This window comes from Schistocerca gregaria, chromosome X (genome assembly GCF_023897955.1).
Source record: "Schistocerca gregaria isolate iqSchGreg1 chromosome X, iqSchGreg1.2, whole genome shotgun sequence".
Classification (NCBI taxonomy): Eukaryota; Metazoa; Arthropoda; class Insecta; order Orthoptera; family Acrididae; genus Schistocerca; species Schistocerca gregaria.
In genome coordinates, this window is record NC_064931.1 from 219,971,703 (window position 1) to 219,989,531 (window position 17,829).

At 37.3% G+C, this 17,829-nt stretch overlaps 1 protein-coding gene across 3 annotated transcripts in view; it reads left to right on the forward strand.

Annotated features, from left to right (window-relative positions):
• The window catches only part of LOC126297774 (KICSTOR complex protein SZT2-like), a 710,838-nt gene that overhangs the window by 667,375 nt on the left and 25,634 nt on the right, over positions 1-17,829 (forward strand). For 2 of the 3 annotated variants that reach the window (XM_049988949.1, XM_049988950.1), the window contains exons 53-57: positions 4,339-4,552; positions 8,713-8,843; positions 8,937-9,133; positions 10,511-10,723; positions 13,648-13,834. In XM_049988949.1, coding sequence (XP_049844906.1) covers positions 4,339-4,552; positions 8,713-8,843; positions 8,937-9,133; positions 10,511-10,723; positions 13,648-13,834 — 942 coding nt within the window. The remainder of the gene's footprint in view (positions 1-4,338; positions 4,553-8,712; positions 8,844-8,936; positions 9,134-10,510; positions 10,724-13,647; positions 13,835-17,829) is intronic. The other variant, XM_049988951.1, reaches the window with a different exon arrangement.

The window sequence follows — 17,829 nt, forward strand, 5'->3', positions numbered from 1 at the left end:
CAACCTCTCGATATACTACAGCATCATCCACAAAAAGCATCAGTGAACTTCCGATGTTATCCACAAGGTCATTTATATATATTGTGAATAGCAACAGTCCTACGACACTCCCCTGTGGCACACCTGAAATCACTCTTACTTCAGAAGACTTCTCTCCATTGAGAATGACATGCTGCGTTCTGTTATCTAGGAACTCTTCAATCCAATCACACAATTAGTCTGATAGTCCGTATGCTCTTACTTGGTTCATTAAAGGACTGTGGGGAAATGTATCAAACACCATGCGGAAGTCAAGAAACACGGCATCTACCTGGGAACCTGTGTCTATGGCCCTCTGATTCTCGTGGGTGAATAGCGTGAGCTGGGTTTCATATGATCGTCTTTTTCGAAACCCATGCTGATTCCTACATAGTAGATTTCTAGTCTCCATAAAAGTCATTATACTCGAACATAATGTGTTCCAAAATTCTACAACTGATTGACGTTAGAGATATAGGTCTATAGTTCTGCACATCTGTTCGATGTCCCTTCTTGAAAACGGTAATGATCTGTGCCCTTTTTCAATCTTTTGGAATACTACGCTCTTCTAGAGACCAATGGTACACCGCTGCAAGAAGGGGGGCAAGTTCCTTCATGTACTCACAAACTGGTATCCCATCAGGTCCAGCGGCCTTTTCTCTTTTGTGTGATTTTAATTGTTTTTCTATCCCTCTGTCATCTATTTTGATATCTACCATTTTGTCATCTGCGCTAAATCTAGAGAAGGAACTACAGTGCAATCTTTCTCTGTGAAACAGCTTTGGGAAAAGACATTTAGTATTTTGGCCTTATATCTGCCATCCTCTGCTTCAGTACCATTTTGTCACAGTGTGTCTGGACATGTTGTTTTGATTTACGTACCTACTGCCAAGTCAGAACATAGAACTTTTCTTTCGAATTCATTGAACGCCTCTCGCATAGCCCTCCTCACACTACATTTCGCTTCGTGTAATTATTGTTTGTCTGCAAGGCTTTGGCTATGTTTATGTTTGCTGTGAAGTTCCCTTTGCTTCCATAGCAGTTTTCTAACTCTGTTGTTGTTCCATGGTGGCTCTTTTCCGTATCTTACAATCTTGTTTGGCACGTACTCATCTAATGCATATTGTATGATGGTTTTGAACTTTGTCCACTTATCCTCAACACTATCTGTACTTGAGATAAAACTTTTGTGTTGAGCCATCAAGTACTCTGAAATCTGCTTTTTGTCCCTTTTGATATACAGAAAAATCTTCCTACCTTTTTTAATATTTCTATTTATGGCTGAAATCATCGATTCTGTAACCACTTTGTGATCGCTGAACTGTTTCAAATATTTCAGGTCTGTTTGTCACCAGAAGGTCTAATATGTTATCACTGCGAGTTGGTTCTCTGTTTAAGTGCTCAAGGTAGTTTTCAGATAAAGCACTTTAAACAATTTCACTGGTTTCTTTGTCCCTGCCACTCATTATAAATGCTTGAGTCTCCCAGTCTATATCAACAGTGTTGTTGTAACCACCCAAATCACATAACATAAATTTTGTCTTCCAAATGAATAACTTTATCATTTATTTAAGCATGTGTTTAAACTGTTGAGCATGGACTGAAAGGCACATTTGCAATCGGCATTCAACAGAACAATGAACAGATGTAATTACAGTGGATTATATGTTAAAGCATGCACTGGTGATTCAATGTTTTGTCATAGACTGCATCTTTGAATGCTCAAAACGAAATAAATCTGGAGAAGTCAAATTGTGGGACCTCACAGGCCATTTTATAACAGAATTTTGTCATATCCAGTGTCCAGGAAAGTTCTCATTCAGTATTTGCATTGCAACAAAGGACGAGTGAGCTGGACAACCATCGTATTGCAGTGACATACACTGTCGAATATTCAGTGGAACCTCTCCTGGAACAACCGGCAGAATGTTTGTCACAACGTTTGCTTATGAATGTCCATTTAGAATGTGTGAGATGAAGTAAGGTGCTACAATACAATTTCCTTTAATGCCCCATCATATTTTTATGCTCCACAGCCATTGATGTTGCACCTGAGAAAGATAGTGTGGATTTTGGGGTGCACAGAGTGCTTGTCATGCAAATTTACAATAGCATGATTAGTAAACATTGCTTCATCAGTAAAGAGCACACTTTTGAAAAACATAGGGTCATCTTTCAGTTGCTGAAGGGCAAACCGACAAAATTCTGTATGACATCTGAAATCACTGTTGTCGAGCGCCTGATATGGTGACAGATGATAGGGATTGAAATCATGTCGTTGTGGGATGCAAATGACAGTCATCTGGCTGATTACACATTCCTTAGCAATATGTCTCATACCACTGTGCAAATTCATAAGCAAGGACTGTTTTTTGTGTCCTGTCAGTTGCTGTCTTCTTTCCTGTCCTCTGTTTCTCATTCAAGCAGCCTGTCCTGAGTGGCGTTTTAATAATTTGTGCAGTTGCCTGGCACAGCGGACACTGGCGATCCAGGTAGTTAGCCCTTTACTGTGGTACTGTTTTTACATCATTTCTTTTACATTCACCATATAAAAGTAGTATATCCAACTTCTTCCAATTGGTTTAAACATCTGTATACAATGAATGCTGAAGCAGAAATGAGCAGCCTGTAGTGCAGAACAGTAAACAGACAAATTTGTTGACTTTTGACACAGCATATCACGAGAGCTCTGCTTGGAAGTTTTTGCACCACAAATGCTGATTCCAGCCACTATGCTCTCAAATGCAGTTATGAAAAGTACACAGTTCCATTTAAAAAAATGTAGTTGCTTCAATGTCTCCATTCATACCAGTGCAAAAGCATTAACCAAACAAAAGAATATGTGCCCCTTGTTGCTCTAACATTTGCCAAAAATCACATTTCGATATTTGTAATCATTCACGAAATGGAAGGGGTGTTATATCTTACTTGGCTCACACTGTGTATTAGACAGTATTTTTGAAATTTTATCCTGTGAGCTGGCACAGTAGTTATTATAGTGGACTCAGTCAGGAGGAACAGGGTCCAAATCCCTATCTGGTCATTAAGATGAAGGTTTCAAAGATTTCCGTGACACTTACAGAATTTTTGGTAACATATTTGGAGAACAGTGCTCTTGTAAGCTATGTAAAAATAGTGAAAAACAGTCTAGATCACAATGGTTATTTTATTTAAAATGACCCGTTTCAGTCCAGTCTTAAGCAATCTTCATAATAGCACCATCAGCTGAAGTTGACAATGCCAGAACACGTGGTAGGCCTCAGTCACTGAACCTGTGTGTTAAGCAGGTTCAGCAACTGAGGTCTACTAACTGTTCTGAACATCATCAACTTCAGCAGGTGGAGATATTCTGAAGATGTCCTAAGGCTAGGCCGGAACCAGTCATTTTAAATAAAATAATCATCAAAATCTAGATTGTGTCTGGATTTATTAGAATGTGTTTTATATTCAGACCAAAGGGCAGCAGTCAATGTAAGTGGAGGACCTACCGTTTGTTTTAGCTAATAATGAGATGAGTGTTACAAAGCTTTTAGGAATTTGTGGATTCCTGGTTCCAATGTTAGGTCTTAGATTGGAAGTTTTCATGTGTTGCAGAGTGGTTGGCTCACCTTTTTTTGTCTGGCAATCAGCCAATCACATATTTCTGCCATAATCTTTTAACTGGCCATGATTTTTTAAAAATTGGATCTGGATTCTCAGCTAACCTTTTAAGGACTGACATTGGAAGATGCTATACTCTGTGTGTGTGTGTGTGTGTGTGTGTGTGTGTGTCTGTCTGTGTGTGTGTGTGTGTGTGTGTGTGTGTGTGTGTGTGTGTGAGAGAGAGAGAGAGAGAGAGAGAGAGAGCAGGAGAACTCCCAATAAACTATTTTTGTTTCAGTATAGCTTTTTGTAACTTTAAACCACTTGAATCACATTCATCACATCATCATTTTAGTACAGGTAATAAGAACATCAATGCCATCGAGCCAAAAATCCTACCAATATAACAGAAAATAGCACCGGTAGTGGTAGTGAAAGACTCCATCTCAGAACTACGATCAACAAAGAAAGGACATAAAAAAGGATGCAGCTTAACACTACATAATTTAATAGCCATCTGAAAGATGTACTTTAATTCAGCAATCATCTGCGAAAACAGAACAGGCTATTCAAAATGGAAAAGATCTTTTTAGGCTGCAGTGAATATTGTAAACCTTGAAATATTACTCATTTATTTCTCCCATGCAAGATTTCATATTTGTTTTTATGGAAATTTGTCAAATGCTGTAAGAGATGTAGACTTAGAAACATTTTTAATGTGTTAATTTGAAATTGCAGTTTACACTTAGCTTCCTGGATGAATGTGATAAAATCAAGATCCTGATGCATTTGCATTCATTCACATATGATTACCATTTGAGAAGCATTGCTGGCTACGTATCAGGTCGCCAAGCACTTCTTCGTCAGGGTTATCATTTAACCCATTTTCTGGAAGATTTTATGAAGTACTACTCCAAAGCTCCCAATTTTGCAAGAAACCTTGTATATGCAGGTAAGTTTTCTTTTTGAGCCATTGTATTTCAGAAGTTTACTAATTAATTATCGGAAAATAAATAATAAAAAAAAGCATAATATTACTGCAGAGAATTAAGAAAACAAGGAACTTGTTTCTTCTCCAGTAGTTCATTCTGTGAACCACTAAATATTGTATGAAAACCCTGTGTCAGCTGACAGTAGTATCATATTTCTCTCTCTTCTCTTCCCCTTCCTCCCTTTCTCTTTTCTTGATAAAAATTTAAGCAGGAACGTACATTTTTGTTTCTTATGGAGCAATATGAGTAAAATATGGAACTGTCTGAAAAATGAAAATTTTATTTTTGCCCTAGGAATAGACACAAAAGTGGTGTGTTTAGCACTCATCAGCTTTGTGTTGCCTGCCATTCCTGGTATTTATTTAATAATTATTCTTAAAATTGAGAGACTTGTTCAGACTTATACTAAAAATAGATTTATTTCTTATGTTTTGTTTTACGAATTTGAATTTCATCTTACTGCATACATAGTTATGTATAAACTGACTAAGAGCACTGATAGTCACTCAGCTTTAAAACAAAATGTTATACAGTACACATGTGCTAAAGAAGTAATGATGACTGCTCAATCTTTCAAGCTCTTGTTCTCCTCCATAGAAGGAAATTTAAACATAGGTGTGTAAGACACTTCTAACACTGCAACATTATGCATTCAATGCATAAGACAATTGGTACTTTGTTTGCATGTCTACAGGAAGAGAAGCTAAAATACATTCTAGTATCTAACCAGTGACTGTGTAAAAGACTTCTGGATGCTCACCAGCCTTTGGAATGTACTTGGAATTCGACATGATTGCCCTAAATGGTTATAAATTATTTTCTTGTAGTTTTTTCAGTGTCTTTTTGCCAACAAAGTTTATTTAAAAAGGATGAAGCCTTTGGTTGGTAGGAATAGATTTACTGATTTGAGGTACAGAAACCTAATCCCATTCAAAGTAATCTTCTTGGTAATGCACACACTTCACCCAACACTCCTAACATTATTCAAAATACTTCAGGATTAAGTCTTTTTGAATAATGATTAGCTAGGTCATCATATTCCACATGATGTTTTGTCTTGACACATCATGTTCCTTTCAGGGGAATTTTCAGCTTGGGTGATAGCTGAAAGTCACATGGGGCCATGTTGGTAAGTAGGAAGCCTGACTAACCACAGGAATATTGTGTTTGGTGAATAAAGTCTGAATCAGATCTGCAGGAGGGGCAGATGTGTTATTGTGATGGGGCTGCCCAGTTTTTACTGCTGACATATCCAGTCGTTGGCAGCACACAGCATCATAAAGATGACAAAAGGACTTGTGGTAGTATTCCTTTCTGATGGGTTGGCTATTGGTGTGTGCTCATGATGTACCACCCGATTAGTGTTAAAAAAAAAAGAGCAGGTATTGCTACAGATCTGCCATGATTTTGTTGGTCCTGAAGACGTCAGCTGTTTCTTTTGTGATGATTGCATCTTGTTTTTTGGGTCATACACACAAACCCACATCTCTGATTTGCAGATGGTGTTGCTTCTGCCCTATCATCATCAAATGCAGTATGAATTTTGTGGACACCCTACTCTTGTTCAAATCCTCAATCAAAACTGAATGTACCAATCCAATTCTTACACCTACCTCATTTGCAAGTTCTTGTACTGTGATATGACATTCTTCCATGCCCAGTGTCTGCACTTGCTCAATGACATTGTCATTTCCTCTTGTTGTGGGGCTGATGAAATATTGTCCACTGTCAACTGATGTGGGACCATCTTTGAATCAGTTGCAGGACCCCTTTATCTATGAGTTGCTCATGGCATCATCCCCAGAAGCTTGTTAACTCTTGCAAATGGTTTGCATTTGGGTAACTCCAAGTTTTTGGCAAGATTTGATATTATTTCACTGCTCTTTTTTTTCTGTCATTTAACAACTTACTGGAATCTGATGAGTGCTCACAACAGGTCCATGTTCATGGGCTGGCCGTTAGAAACTGACACTGTCTGCTGGTGAGAAAAAATTCTCAACTACCCATGACTGTCCCCCACCATATCTCCACCAAAGTAAGTCTTCCGCACTTCTTTTGCTTACACGGGAAACAAGAAGGTCTGATACTGTTTGAATACTCCTGATACTATGAAAGTTTATTTGTCAGTGTGTCCCAGAATTGGTTCTCAATTTAAGTACAATTAAGTAACTCAAAATAGTCCAGAAAAAATGCATTATACAGATCTATTTTGTATACTTCATTAAATTTTAATGTACTCATCTACAATAAATTCATCTTCTGTGTCCACAGAAGAGTGAATTGTTTGTATTTGATTGTAACTGCTTGTCTATAAAACAAATTTCTACCTTAATCAAACAGTTGAAAATCCAGGATGAAATAATGACAGTATTGTGAAAAGAATAGATTACTACTCACCATATAGAGGAGATGTTTAGCTGCAGATGAGCACAACAGAAAGACTGCTAAACATGTGAGCTTTTGGCCAAAAGACCTACTTCTAAAAATAGACAACACACACACATTCACACAAGCACAACTCACACATACACGACCACAGTGTCTGTTCACTGACCAGAGACAATGATCATCTTGGTTGTCATAATTGGAATAGTTTTCTGCCTGTAATAATGTGTAATGACTGAAAATATTTGTAAAGAAAGTTTATGTGGTTAGAATGCAGAGTCTTTCATTGAGGACAAGGTAACAGGTCTGACAAAGGATTTATTGAGTGATCTGTTGGAACATTAATTTCTGAGTATATGTCAAAGAGAATGCAGCAGCCTGAGGAATGTGACTGTTTGAAACTGAAATCAGGAAAAATAAGTTGCTTTTAAATAAGTACATTCTGTGCCTGAATGAAGTCAATTCCAATGCATTATGCTGACTTAAGATGTGTAGAAGTGCTCAGTGGTTCAAAACAGGCTAATGACACACAAAATTCATTTGAAATTCACCAGCTATCAGGATGTCAGACTGAAGTTTTTTGCTGTAGTATCCTAGTTGTTCCTCTCAAAGATGATGAAGATTATCACCATATGGTCTAATCTTTATTTTTATTTTATACTGCAAGAATATTTTATACAACTGCCTGGATGCCACTATTTTTCCACTTGATCAATTGATATATTTTTGAGTTGTCTGCTATGGCAGATTATTTAAACTAGAACATCAAGGATTTCTTTTCAGATTTATTGTGCAAGTTTGATTTTGCAAATTTCTATTTGATTGAAATAGTCTCAAACTAAACTGTAAATAATCAAGAGAAGAAGAAATGAAGACTTACTGAAAGAACAGAAGCTGAGAAGTAGTATTAGTATTTCTTCAAAATTAACTACGTCAAGAAAATGAAATATTAAGGCAGTTCTGAAAGGGTTTTTGTACTAGTCAAATGTATGGTGAACAGTGCATCAGTTGCATGTTAACTTTAAAATCCTAGCAGCCCCTGAAATCAGAATATGGGATTCTAAAATCTCATACATATATGTTAGCTACATGAGTGTCAGACCACCAAGCTGAAATATTTATCATAATAATAATATTACTAACAACAATACAAATGTATATTATTTTGTAATAGAAAATCATGTATGGAAGATAAAATAATGATGTGAAGAAAAAACATCATCTGCTACACAGAGGAAATGTTGAATGGCAGTGAGGCACTTAAAAAATGAATGATGATTGCTGCTTAGCTTTTGAAATTTTTATCATAGCAGAGCACACATTGGCACTGTTGTTAACAAAATTGACTTATGTTGACAGAAGTAAGGTTTAAATTCCTGTCCAACCATTCATGATAAAATTATTTGTGGTTTTTCTAGACAATTTGAGGCAAATGGTTTTCCTAGACAACTTCAGGCAAATGCTTGGATAGTTCATATGAGTGAGGTATGGGAAATTGCATTCCCCATACTGTATAGATAAATAAATAGTCCATTTATGACGACCATGCTGTTGGTAGGAAGGTCAGCTCTGACCTCATCCTCCTCTCAATTTTTGTTATCATGTTTCCTCCCATTATAAGAATGTCTAATTCCTCTGCAGTTTTAATATTGAGACTTGGGCTTATACTGTTTTCTTCTAATTTGATAAGAAATGCTGCAGGAATTTTTTATCTTAAGAGTACTGTTGGTTTCAGATGTACTGGATGTGGAAGACCTGACAACACCAGCCCGTCAACTTTTCAACTACCTTTTGAGTCATGAGAAGCAGTATCGGATGGAAGTTTTTCGAATGGTTCCAGTGACTTATGAAATTGATACTCCATATGTAAGTATAATAACATGTGGGAAAGATGTAATTTATTTTATTTTAAGTCACCATCAAGTACCATGTTACCAGTTTGTCCAATTATTTTTACAGGATAATGAATATGTTCTTGTTCAACTTGAAAATACACCTCATATCACATATAAAGATGCTCATGATGTGAAACGTACAGATGATTTTGATATCACCTTGATTGTATCTCATAATTCATTTTTATATGATCAAGCTGAGAAGTCCATTGAAGAGACAACATTACGGCTGAAATATTACATTATTTTAACAAGCCGCAGGTGAGTTCTGTGCATGTAACAAATATTAATTGATGATTAGTTGTCCAAATGTCATTATTTTGTTTTGTTTTTTATAATTTTTTATGCAGATAATAATGTGTGGCCAAATGTGTTTCTGTCCAAGCTTCAATTGTTAATAAGGAGGAGAAGACTCATCTGCAATATACAGAGTGTAAATTATACCAAACTCATACCTCAGGAACTCCCAGCGCAATGTGAATAAACACTGTGCCACTCTTCGCAGTTCACTCTTATGAACTAAATGTTTCTGTTTCTCAGCTTATTTACTAACATGTGTATTTAAAGAAACAGGCTCATGACTTGGTCAATAATCCTTCCATTTGTACAAACTTAAGCTTGTATTTGCAGAAAAGATGCCACACCTGCTACGGCATAGTGTGAGCTTTGGATCTTCAGCCATACCTATTTCACTTTTCTGTGATTTGCTGAAATTGTTTCAGACAAATATCAGAACTGGTTCTTAAACAACACAAGGTCACTTCATACTGTCATCCTTCCCCAACTTATTGTTTTGTCTTTAGTATTCTAAATGACCGTGAGATATCAAACTCTAGGCATCCATTTCCTTTCACTCTATTTTTGGACTTGACATTGTATTATGTCTGTGATGTGTGAAGTAAAGTGCAGCCATAGATGTTTTAACTCCCAGGTTATATTTGTCTACCTCAATGTCCATGTCATATTGTGCTGTACATATTAGCTTATCACTTTCCTCATTTAAAATGTCTTTTAAAAGGATAACTTATTTTATGATTCCCTTATATTCCTTCCAGTGTCAAATTTTGTGTGTTTTTGTCAACCAAACACAAGCCCCAAACCAATATAACTATTATGGCTTTGTTGTCTGTCAATTTTATTGTGGTAACCTTTTCCGTATGCTGTGTTTAATGATTGTGTTTCCCTTTCACAGCATTTTGCTGAACTTCCTGTGTGCTGCATGCTTACTGTACTAGTTTTGTACTGATTATGATATTCTGATAAAAATATCTTTCTCACATATAAATTAATTATAAACTGAAACTGTTGTGCAGACTATTGGGAGGACCTCAAAATATTATGGTTATCCATTGTAAATCAGTTTCAGTTTACATACACCACTTCATTGTATATTAATCAAATACATGCAGTTAACTCCAGACTCATTCCCACATTGCCAATGTAAACACATTGATCCAGATTCAATCCCTGCATATTCACATCCTCTCAGTTGCCACACACTGTGTATTTCATAAAACTACTCCCGAACTAATTTTTTTTTTAAGAAATCTGATTTTGGTTATTTTTTCGTTTTATTCAATAAGATAAGTGATGGGATGTGTGATGTTGAATTCAGTAATTTTACATACTTTTAAACAGGGAACTGTACCCGAAGCTAGAAATTGAAAGGAAACTTGGAAAGTTCTGCACAGTTTCAACTGCTACACATGAACAACCACAGCAGCCTTTGCCTGATGACCAGTGCAGTGATAAGAATGCTTCTGACAGTGAAACTGTTCACAGCGGGCTTGAATCATCAACAAGTTCAGAACATACAAAGGACATCAGTGTCCCAACACAAACACAGATAAGGTATTTCGTGGACATAATTGGCTTTTTAATTGAAATTAGAAGTGGTGTTTACAATTACATTATTCAGACTAATTGAAAGATGATTGTAAGCAGAGAACACACTCAAATGTTAATCTGTAAGTAAACATCAAATATCACTGTCAGTCTATCTGGCACCATGTAGGAACATAGGCATGTATATGCATGTGTGTTTGTGTATTTCACTCTAGATCGTCAAAGGAGTTTTCTTCCTTTTGTGCATGCCTTTTGGCAACTCAATGCTACTGCCTTTCAGTGAGTGGTCTCCTTTAATGCTAAAATATTTGCATCCTACAAGAACTTTCCTACAACATTAATACCACATTTAATTTATTTGATCATGCAGTGAGTTAGAAGAGAGTCTCCTCTTTTCGTCTTATGTGCATAAAAACTTGAATAAGTGTAACCCTCTGTGAAAGTACTTAATGTGACTCAGCTTAGAATGTGCCCTTTTAGCCATGTTTCTGTGTTCTAAATTAGATGCTGTATGAGCTTACTTAGTTTTTCAGGCTGCACTTGAAGGAAATTCAGTGTTATGTGAACTAGCACCTGAACAGCTCTCTTGCGCATTCTAAATAAATGCTAGGCTGACGTTGGCTCTTCCAAGCACAACTTTACAGATAACTTATTGTTGCTAAATATGTGTGAAGTAATATGTGGCATGTCCCATAAATATGTGCTATATAGAATAGTGATTCATAAGTCAATACAAATTTAAATATGTTTTGAGAAATAAAGTACTTCATAGATAAGCTTTCCATATCAAGATAAAAGTGTTAGCATTTTACTTTAGAGTAATGTTTTGAGTAATGATATGGGGAAAAAATTTCATAATTAGTATCCTATCCCAGACATGTAATTAAAAACAGTGACAGTTTACAAATCTAGATCAACAAGCACTTTGTAAGTACCCTAGATTAGACCCTACATCTTCTTGCATCACCTTATGGAATTGTGAAATACCTTTAATGTAGACTGCTGCAACAATGCTTCACTTAGTTTCTCATTCAGTCTATTTGTTTGTTCAGAACTACTAACATAACATTTCATTCATCTTGCACTAACATAGTCATCTACACACACACACACAAAACCACAAACAAACATGAGATGCAAAAATCAGCATCATCTTGTAACAACTGGCCCATTCCAATGCATAATTATCACAGTGGATCAATCACTCGAAAATACCTTGTAAGCAATGATTGTCATATCTACCAGCATAATATCTGAAATACAATCATCTCAGTATGTCTGCATGATTCTCACATTGTTTTGTTGTGGTCTACCAATATTTTCACAAATAACTTTAAGGAGACTGTGTTCTACTGTGTATGTATAAACATGCTATGATCCTTAAAAAGGCCTTGATGTGACACAAAACATATAAATTGTGGAGCTGTGGTATATTACTAAAAGGTTTACCATGTATTGGCTGTGGGTATCGTCATATTTAAATTGTTCATTTAGATCTTCATGTGTTAAAATATAAATAATATACAGTGAGGTGATAAAAATCACACTATAGCGGTATACCCTTGTACAGATGGTGGTAGTATTGGGTACACAAGTATAAAACGGCAGTGCATTGGCAGAGCTGTCATTTGTACTTAGTTTCTTCATGTGGAAAATTTCCATTGTGATTATGACCACATGGTGCAGAATAGTAGTTGGAGCTAGACGCATGAGACATTCCAATTTGGAAATCATTAGGAATTTCAATATTCCAAGAACCACAGTGTTAAGAGTATGCTGAGAATACAAAATTTCAGGCATTACCTCTCCCCATGGACAATGCAGTGACTGACGGCTTTCATTTAATGACCGGGAGGAGCAGTGTTTGTATAGAGTTGTCAGTGGTAGCAGACAAGTAACACTGCCTGAAATAATCACAGAAATCAATGTGGAATGTATGATGAATATGCCCGCTAGGACACTGCTATCAGGCAGCCGAAGTGAGAGCCTTTGCTAACTGCATGACATCACCTGCATTGCCTCTCCAGGGCTCGTAATCGTATTGATTGGGCCCTTGACAACTCTAAACATGTGACCTGGTCAGATGAGTCCTAATTTTAGTTGGTAAGAGTCGATGGTAGGATTTGAGTGTGGTGCAGACCCCACAAAGCCATGGACCTAAGTCGTCATAATGGTGTGGGTTGTGTTTACATAGAATGGACAGGGACCTCTGGTCGAACTGCACCAATGATTGCAAATGTTTATGTTCAGCTACTTGGAGACCATTTGCAGCCATTCATGGACTTAATGCTCCCAAGCAATGATGTCATGGCACCAGGACACAACTGTTCATGTTTGGTTTGAAGAACAATCTGGAGAATTCGAGAAAATGATCTTTCCATGCTGATTACTCAGTATGAATCCCATTGAACATATATGGACCATAATTGAGAGGTCAGTTTCTGCACAAACTCTTACACTGGCAACACTTTTGCAATTATGGGTGGATGTAGAGGTATCATGGCTCAATATTTCTGCAGGGGACTTCCAACAACTTTTTGAGTCCATGCCATGATGATTTGCTGCACTACACTGGCCAAAATGACATGATATTGGGAGGTATCTCATGACTTTTGTCACCTCATTGTAGTGAAGACACTATGAATTCATCATAGTTATCTGCATCATATATTTAAAAATCACATAAACTACCTCTTTAAGAAGGGAAGAGATTTTAATAACTCACATGATCATAGTGGCAGTGTTTGCTACTAAATAATAAATGTGACTGTAGCTAGGGTAGTGGGCATTTTGTCTCTCTTTTTTCTTGTCAAGTGGCCTGTAGAACAAAACAAATTTTTTCAGGAAATCTGTAATGATTTTTGCCTTATACTTTCATTGGTAACTAACTTAAGAAGAAACCATTTTTTATGTAATTTTGTTGCTTTCAGACAAGAATCTGTGAACTACTTGGGCTACTATTCGTCACACGAACAGTTGATGCAGCAGCTTATTTTGGAACAAGCATCCACTTCATGTAATCGCATAAAGAGCATGGTAGCAAAAGGAATGGTTGATTGCAGAACTCATTTGTTATGGGATAAACTACAGTGTTCTCCAAAAGACACCAAGGAAATGGTAATGTGATTTTTTATACAATTTTTCGTTGTGCCCAGTTGAATTTCAACAGAAAATGACTCAGTCCGAAAACTCTGCTTGTTGCTCACTTCATTTAATTAATTTGTGTTTTCTATGGCATTCTAGAAATATTAAATTCTTACTTAATAAGTTTGTAGTGAAAGTAAAATTTCCAGATTTATTTAAAGCTATTTTTTTTAAAGTTTTGTTAGATACGAAACTTCCTGACAGAGTAAAACTGTATGCTGGACTGAGACTCGAACTCTGGACCTTTGCCTTTTGTGGGCAAGTGCTCTGCCAACTGAGCTACCCAAGCACAACTCACGACCCATCCTCAAGCTTTACTTACACCAGTGCCTCATCTCCTACCTTCCAAACTTCACAGAAGCTCTCTTGCGAACCCTGCAGAATAATCGTTCCTGGAAGAAATGCTATTGTGGAGACATGGCTTAGCCACATCCTGGGGCTGGAAACATCCCCCAGGCTGTGGCTAAGCCATGCCTCTGCAATATCCTTTCTTCTAGGCATGTTAGTTCTGCAAGGTTCGCAGGAGAACTGTGAAATTTGGAAGGTAGGAGACAAGAAACTGGCAGAAGGGAAGCTATGAGGACAGGTCATGAGTCATGCTTGGGTAGATCATTTGGTAGAGTAGTTGCCACAAAGAGAAAAGCTCCAGAGTTCGAGTCTCAGTCTGGCACACAGTTTAATCTGACAGGAAGTTTCATATCAGCGCACACTTCACCCCAGAGTGAAAATTCCATTCTGAGTACATCCCCCAGGCTGTGGCTAAGCTATGTCTCTGTAATATCCTTTCTTACAGGAGTGCTAGTTCTGCAAGGTTTGCAGAAGAGCTTCTGCTAAGTTTGGAAGGTAGAGATGGGATACTGGTGGAAGTAAAGCTGTGTGGACAGGTGTTGGGTTGTGCTTAAGCAGTTCAGTTGGTACAGCACATGCCCATGAAAGGCAAAGGTCCAGAGTTTGAGTCTCTGTGTGACACACAGTTTTAATCTGCCAGGAAGTTTCATATCAGTGCACACACTACTGCAGGACACATTCTGAGGCATTAAGGGACCACCAGTTTAGTATTGGAGGGAAGCATAGAGGGTAAAAATTGTAGAGGGAGACCAAGAAATCCCCATTCTGGATTTTGTTTGTTTATAATACCAAAGCTTTGTCCAAGCAGAGGTGGTTATTAGACTAGATAAGAAATAATGGTCCACCAAAAGAGATGTATCATGTTATAAAACCTTCCAAACTTCACAGAAGCTCTTTTGCGAACCTTGCTGAATAATCGTTCCTTGAAGAAAGGCTATTGCGGAGACATGGCTTAGCCACGACTGGGGAATGTTTCCACTCGAACTCAAAATTTTATTCTGGAAACATCCCCCAGGGGGCTCAAGAGAATTTAGCATTGTTGTTGTTGTTTTTGTTGTTGTTGTGGTCTTCAATCCAGAGACTGGTTTGCTGCAGCTCTCCATGCTTCTCTATCCTGTGCGAGTTTCTTCATCTCCAAGTAACTACTGCAGTTTACATCTTTCTGGATCTACTTAGTGTATTCATCTCTTGGTCTCCCTCTACAATTTTTACCCTCTATGCTTCCCTCCAATACTAAACTGGTGGTCCCTTAATGCCTCAGAATGTGTCCTACCAACCGATTCCTTCTTTTACTCAGATTGTGCCACAAATTCCTCTTCTCCCCAATTCTCTCCAGTACATCCTCATTAGTAACCTGATCTACCCATCTAATCTTCAGCATTCTTCTGTAGCACCACATTTCGAAAACTTCTACTCTGTTCTTGTCTAAACTATTTATCGTCCATGTTTGACTTCGATACATGGCTACACTCCATACAAATACTTTCAGAAAAGACTTTCTGGCACTTAAATCTATACTTGATGTTAACAAATTTCTCTGCTATAGAAACGTTTTCCTTGCATTAGTCAGACTACATTTTATATCCTCTCTACTTTGACCATAATCAGCTATTTTGCCCCCCAAATAGCAAAAATCATCTACTTCTTTAAGTGTCTCATTTCCTAATGTAATTCTCTCAGCATCACCTGATTTAATCCAACTACATTCCATTATCCTTGTTCTGAATTTTCTTATGTGCATCTTATATTCTCCTTTCAAGACACAGTCCATTCCATTCAACTGGTCTTCCAGGTCCTTTGCTGTCTCTGACAGAATTACAATGTCATCGGCAAACCTCAAAGTTTTTTATTTCTTCTCCATGGATTTTAATTCCTACTCAAAAATTTTCTTTTGTTTCCTTTACTGCTTGCTCAATATACTGATTGAATAATATCGGGAGTAGGCTACAACCCTGTATAACACCGTTCTCAACCACTGCTTTCCTTTCATGCCCCTTGACTCTTATAACTGCCATCTGTTTTCTGTACAAATTGTGAATAGCCTTTCACTCCCTGTCTCTTACCACTGCCGCCTTCAGAATTTGAAAGAGAGTATTCCAGTCAACATTGTCAAAAGATTTCTCCAAGTCCACAAATGCTAGAAACGTAGGTTTGTCTTTCCTTGATCTATCTTCTGAGGTATGTTGTAGGGTCAGTATTGCCTCGCTAGTTGTAACATTTCTACGGAATCCAAATTGATTTTCCCTGAGGTCAGCTTCTACCAGTTTTTCCATTCATCTGTAAAGAATTCATGTTAGTATTTTGCAACCAAGACGTATTAAAATGATAGTTAGGTAATTGACACACCTGTCGACACCCATTTTCTTTGGAATTGGAATTACTATATTCTTCTTGAAGTCTCAAGGTATTTCTCCTGTCTCGTACATCTTGCCCACCAGATGATAGTTCTTTTTTTTGTCACGCTGGCCCTCCCAAGGCTATCAGTAGTTCTAATATTGTCTATTCCTGGGGCCTTTTTTGACTTGGGTCTTTCAGTGCTCTGTCAAATTCTTTACACAGTATCATATCTCCCATTTCATCTTCATCTATGCCCTCTACCATTTCCATTGCATTACCCTCAAGTACATTGCCCTTGTGTAGACCCTCTATTTACTCCTTCCACCTTTCCACTTTCCCTTCTTTGCTTAGGACTGGTTTTCCATCTGAGCTCTTGATATTCATACAGGTGGTTCTCTTTTCTCCAATCGTCTCTTTAATTTTCCTGTAAGCAGTATTTATCTTACCCCTAGTGATATGTGCTTCAACATCCTTACATTTGTCCTCTAGCCATCCCTGCTTAGCCATTTTGCACTTCCTGTTTATCTCATTTTTGAGACATTTGTATTGCTTTTTGCCTGCTCCATTTACTACATTTTTATATTTTCTACTTTCATCAGTTAAATGCAATATATCTTTTGTTACCCAAGGATTTCTACTAGCCCTTGTCTTGTGACCTACTTGATCCTGCGGTGCCTTCACTGTTTCATCTCTCAAAGCTATCCCTTCTTCTTCTACCATATTTCTTTCCCCTGTATTTGTCAATTGCTCCCTAATGCTCTCTCTGAAACTCTCTACAGCCTCTGGTTCTTTCAGTTTATCCAGTTCCCATCTTCTTAAATTACTACCTTATTGCAGTTTATTCAGTTTTAATCTACAGTTCATAACCAATAAGTTATGGCCAGAGTCCCCATCTGCCCCTGGAAAGGTCTTACAATTGAAAACCTGGTTTCTAAATCTCTGTCATACCATTATATAATCTATCTGAAATTTTCCAGTGTCTCCAGGCCTCTTCCACTTATATGACCTCCTTTCTTGATTCTTAAACCAAGTGTCAGCTATGATTAAGTTATGCCCTGTGCAAAATTCTACCAGGCAGCTGCCTCTTTCATTCCTTATCCCCAGTCCATATTCATCTACTACTTTTCCTTCTATTCCTTTCCCTATTATTGAATTCCAGTCTCCCATGACTATTAAATTTTCATCTCCCTTAACTGTCTGAATAATTTCTTTTATTGCATCATTCATTTCTTCAATCTCTTTATCATCTATGGAGATAGTTGGCATAAGAACTTGTACTCGTG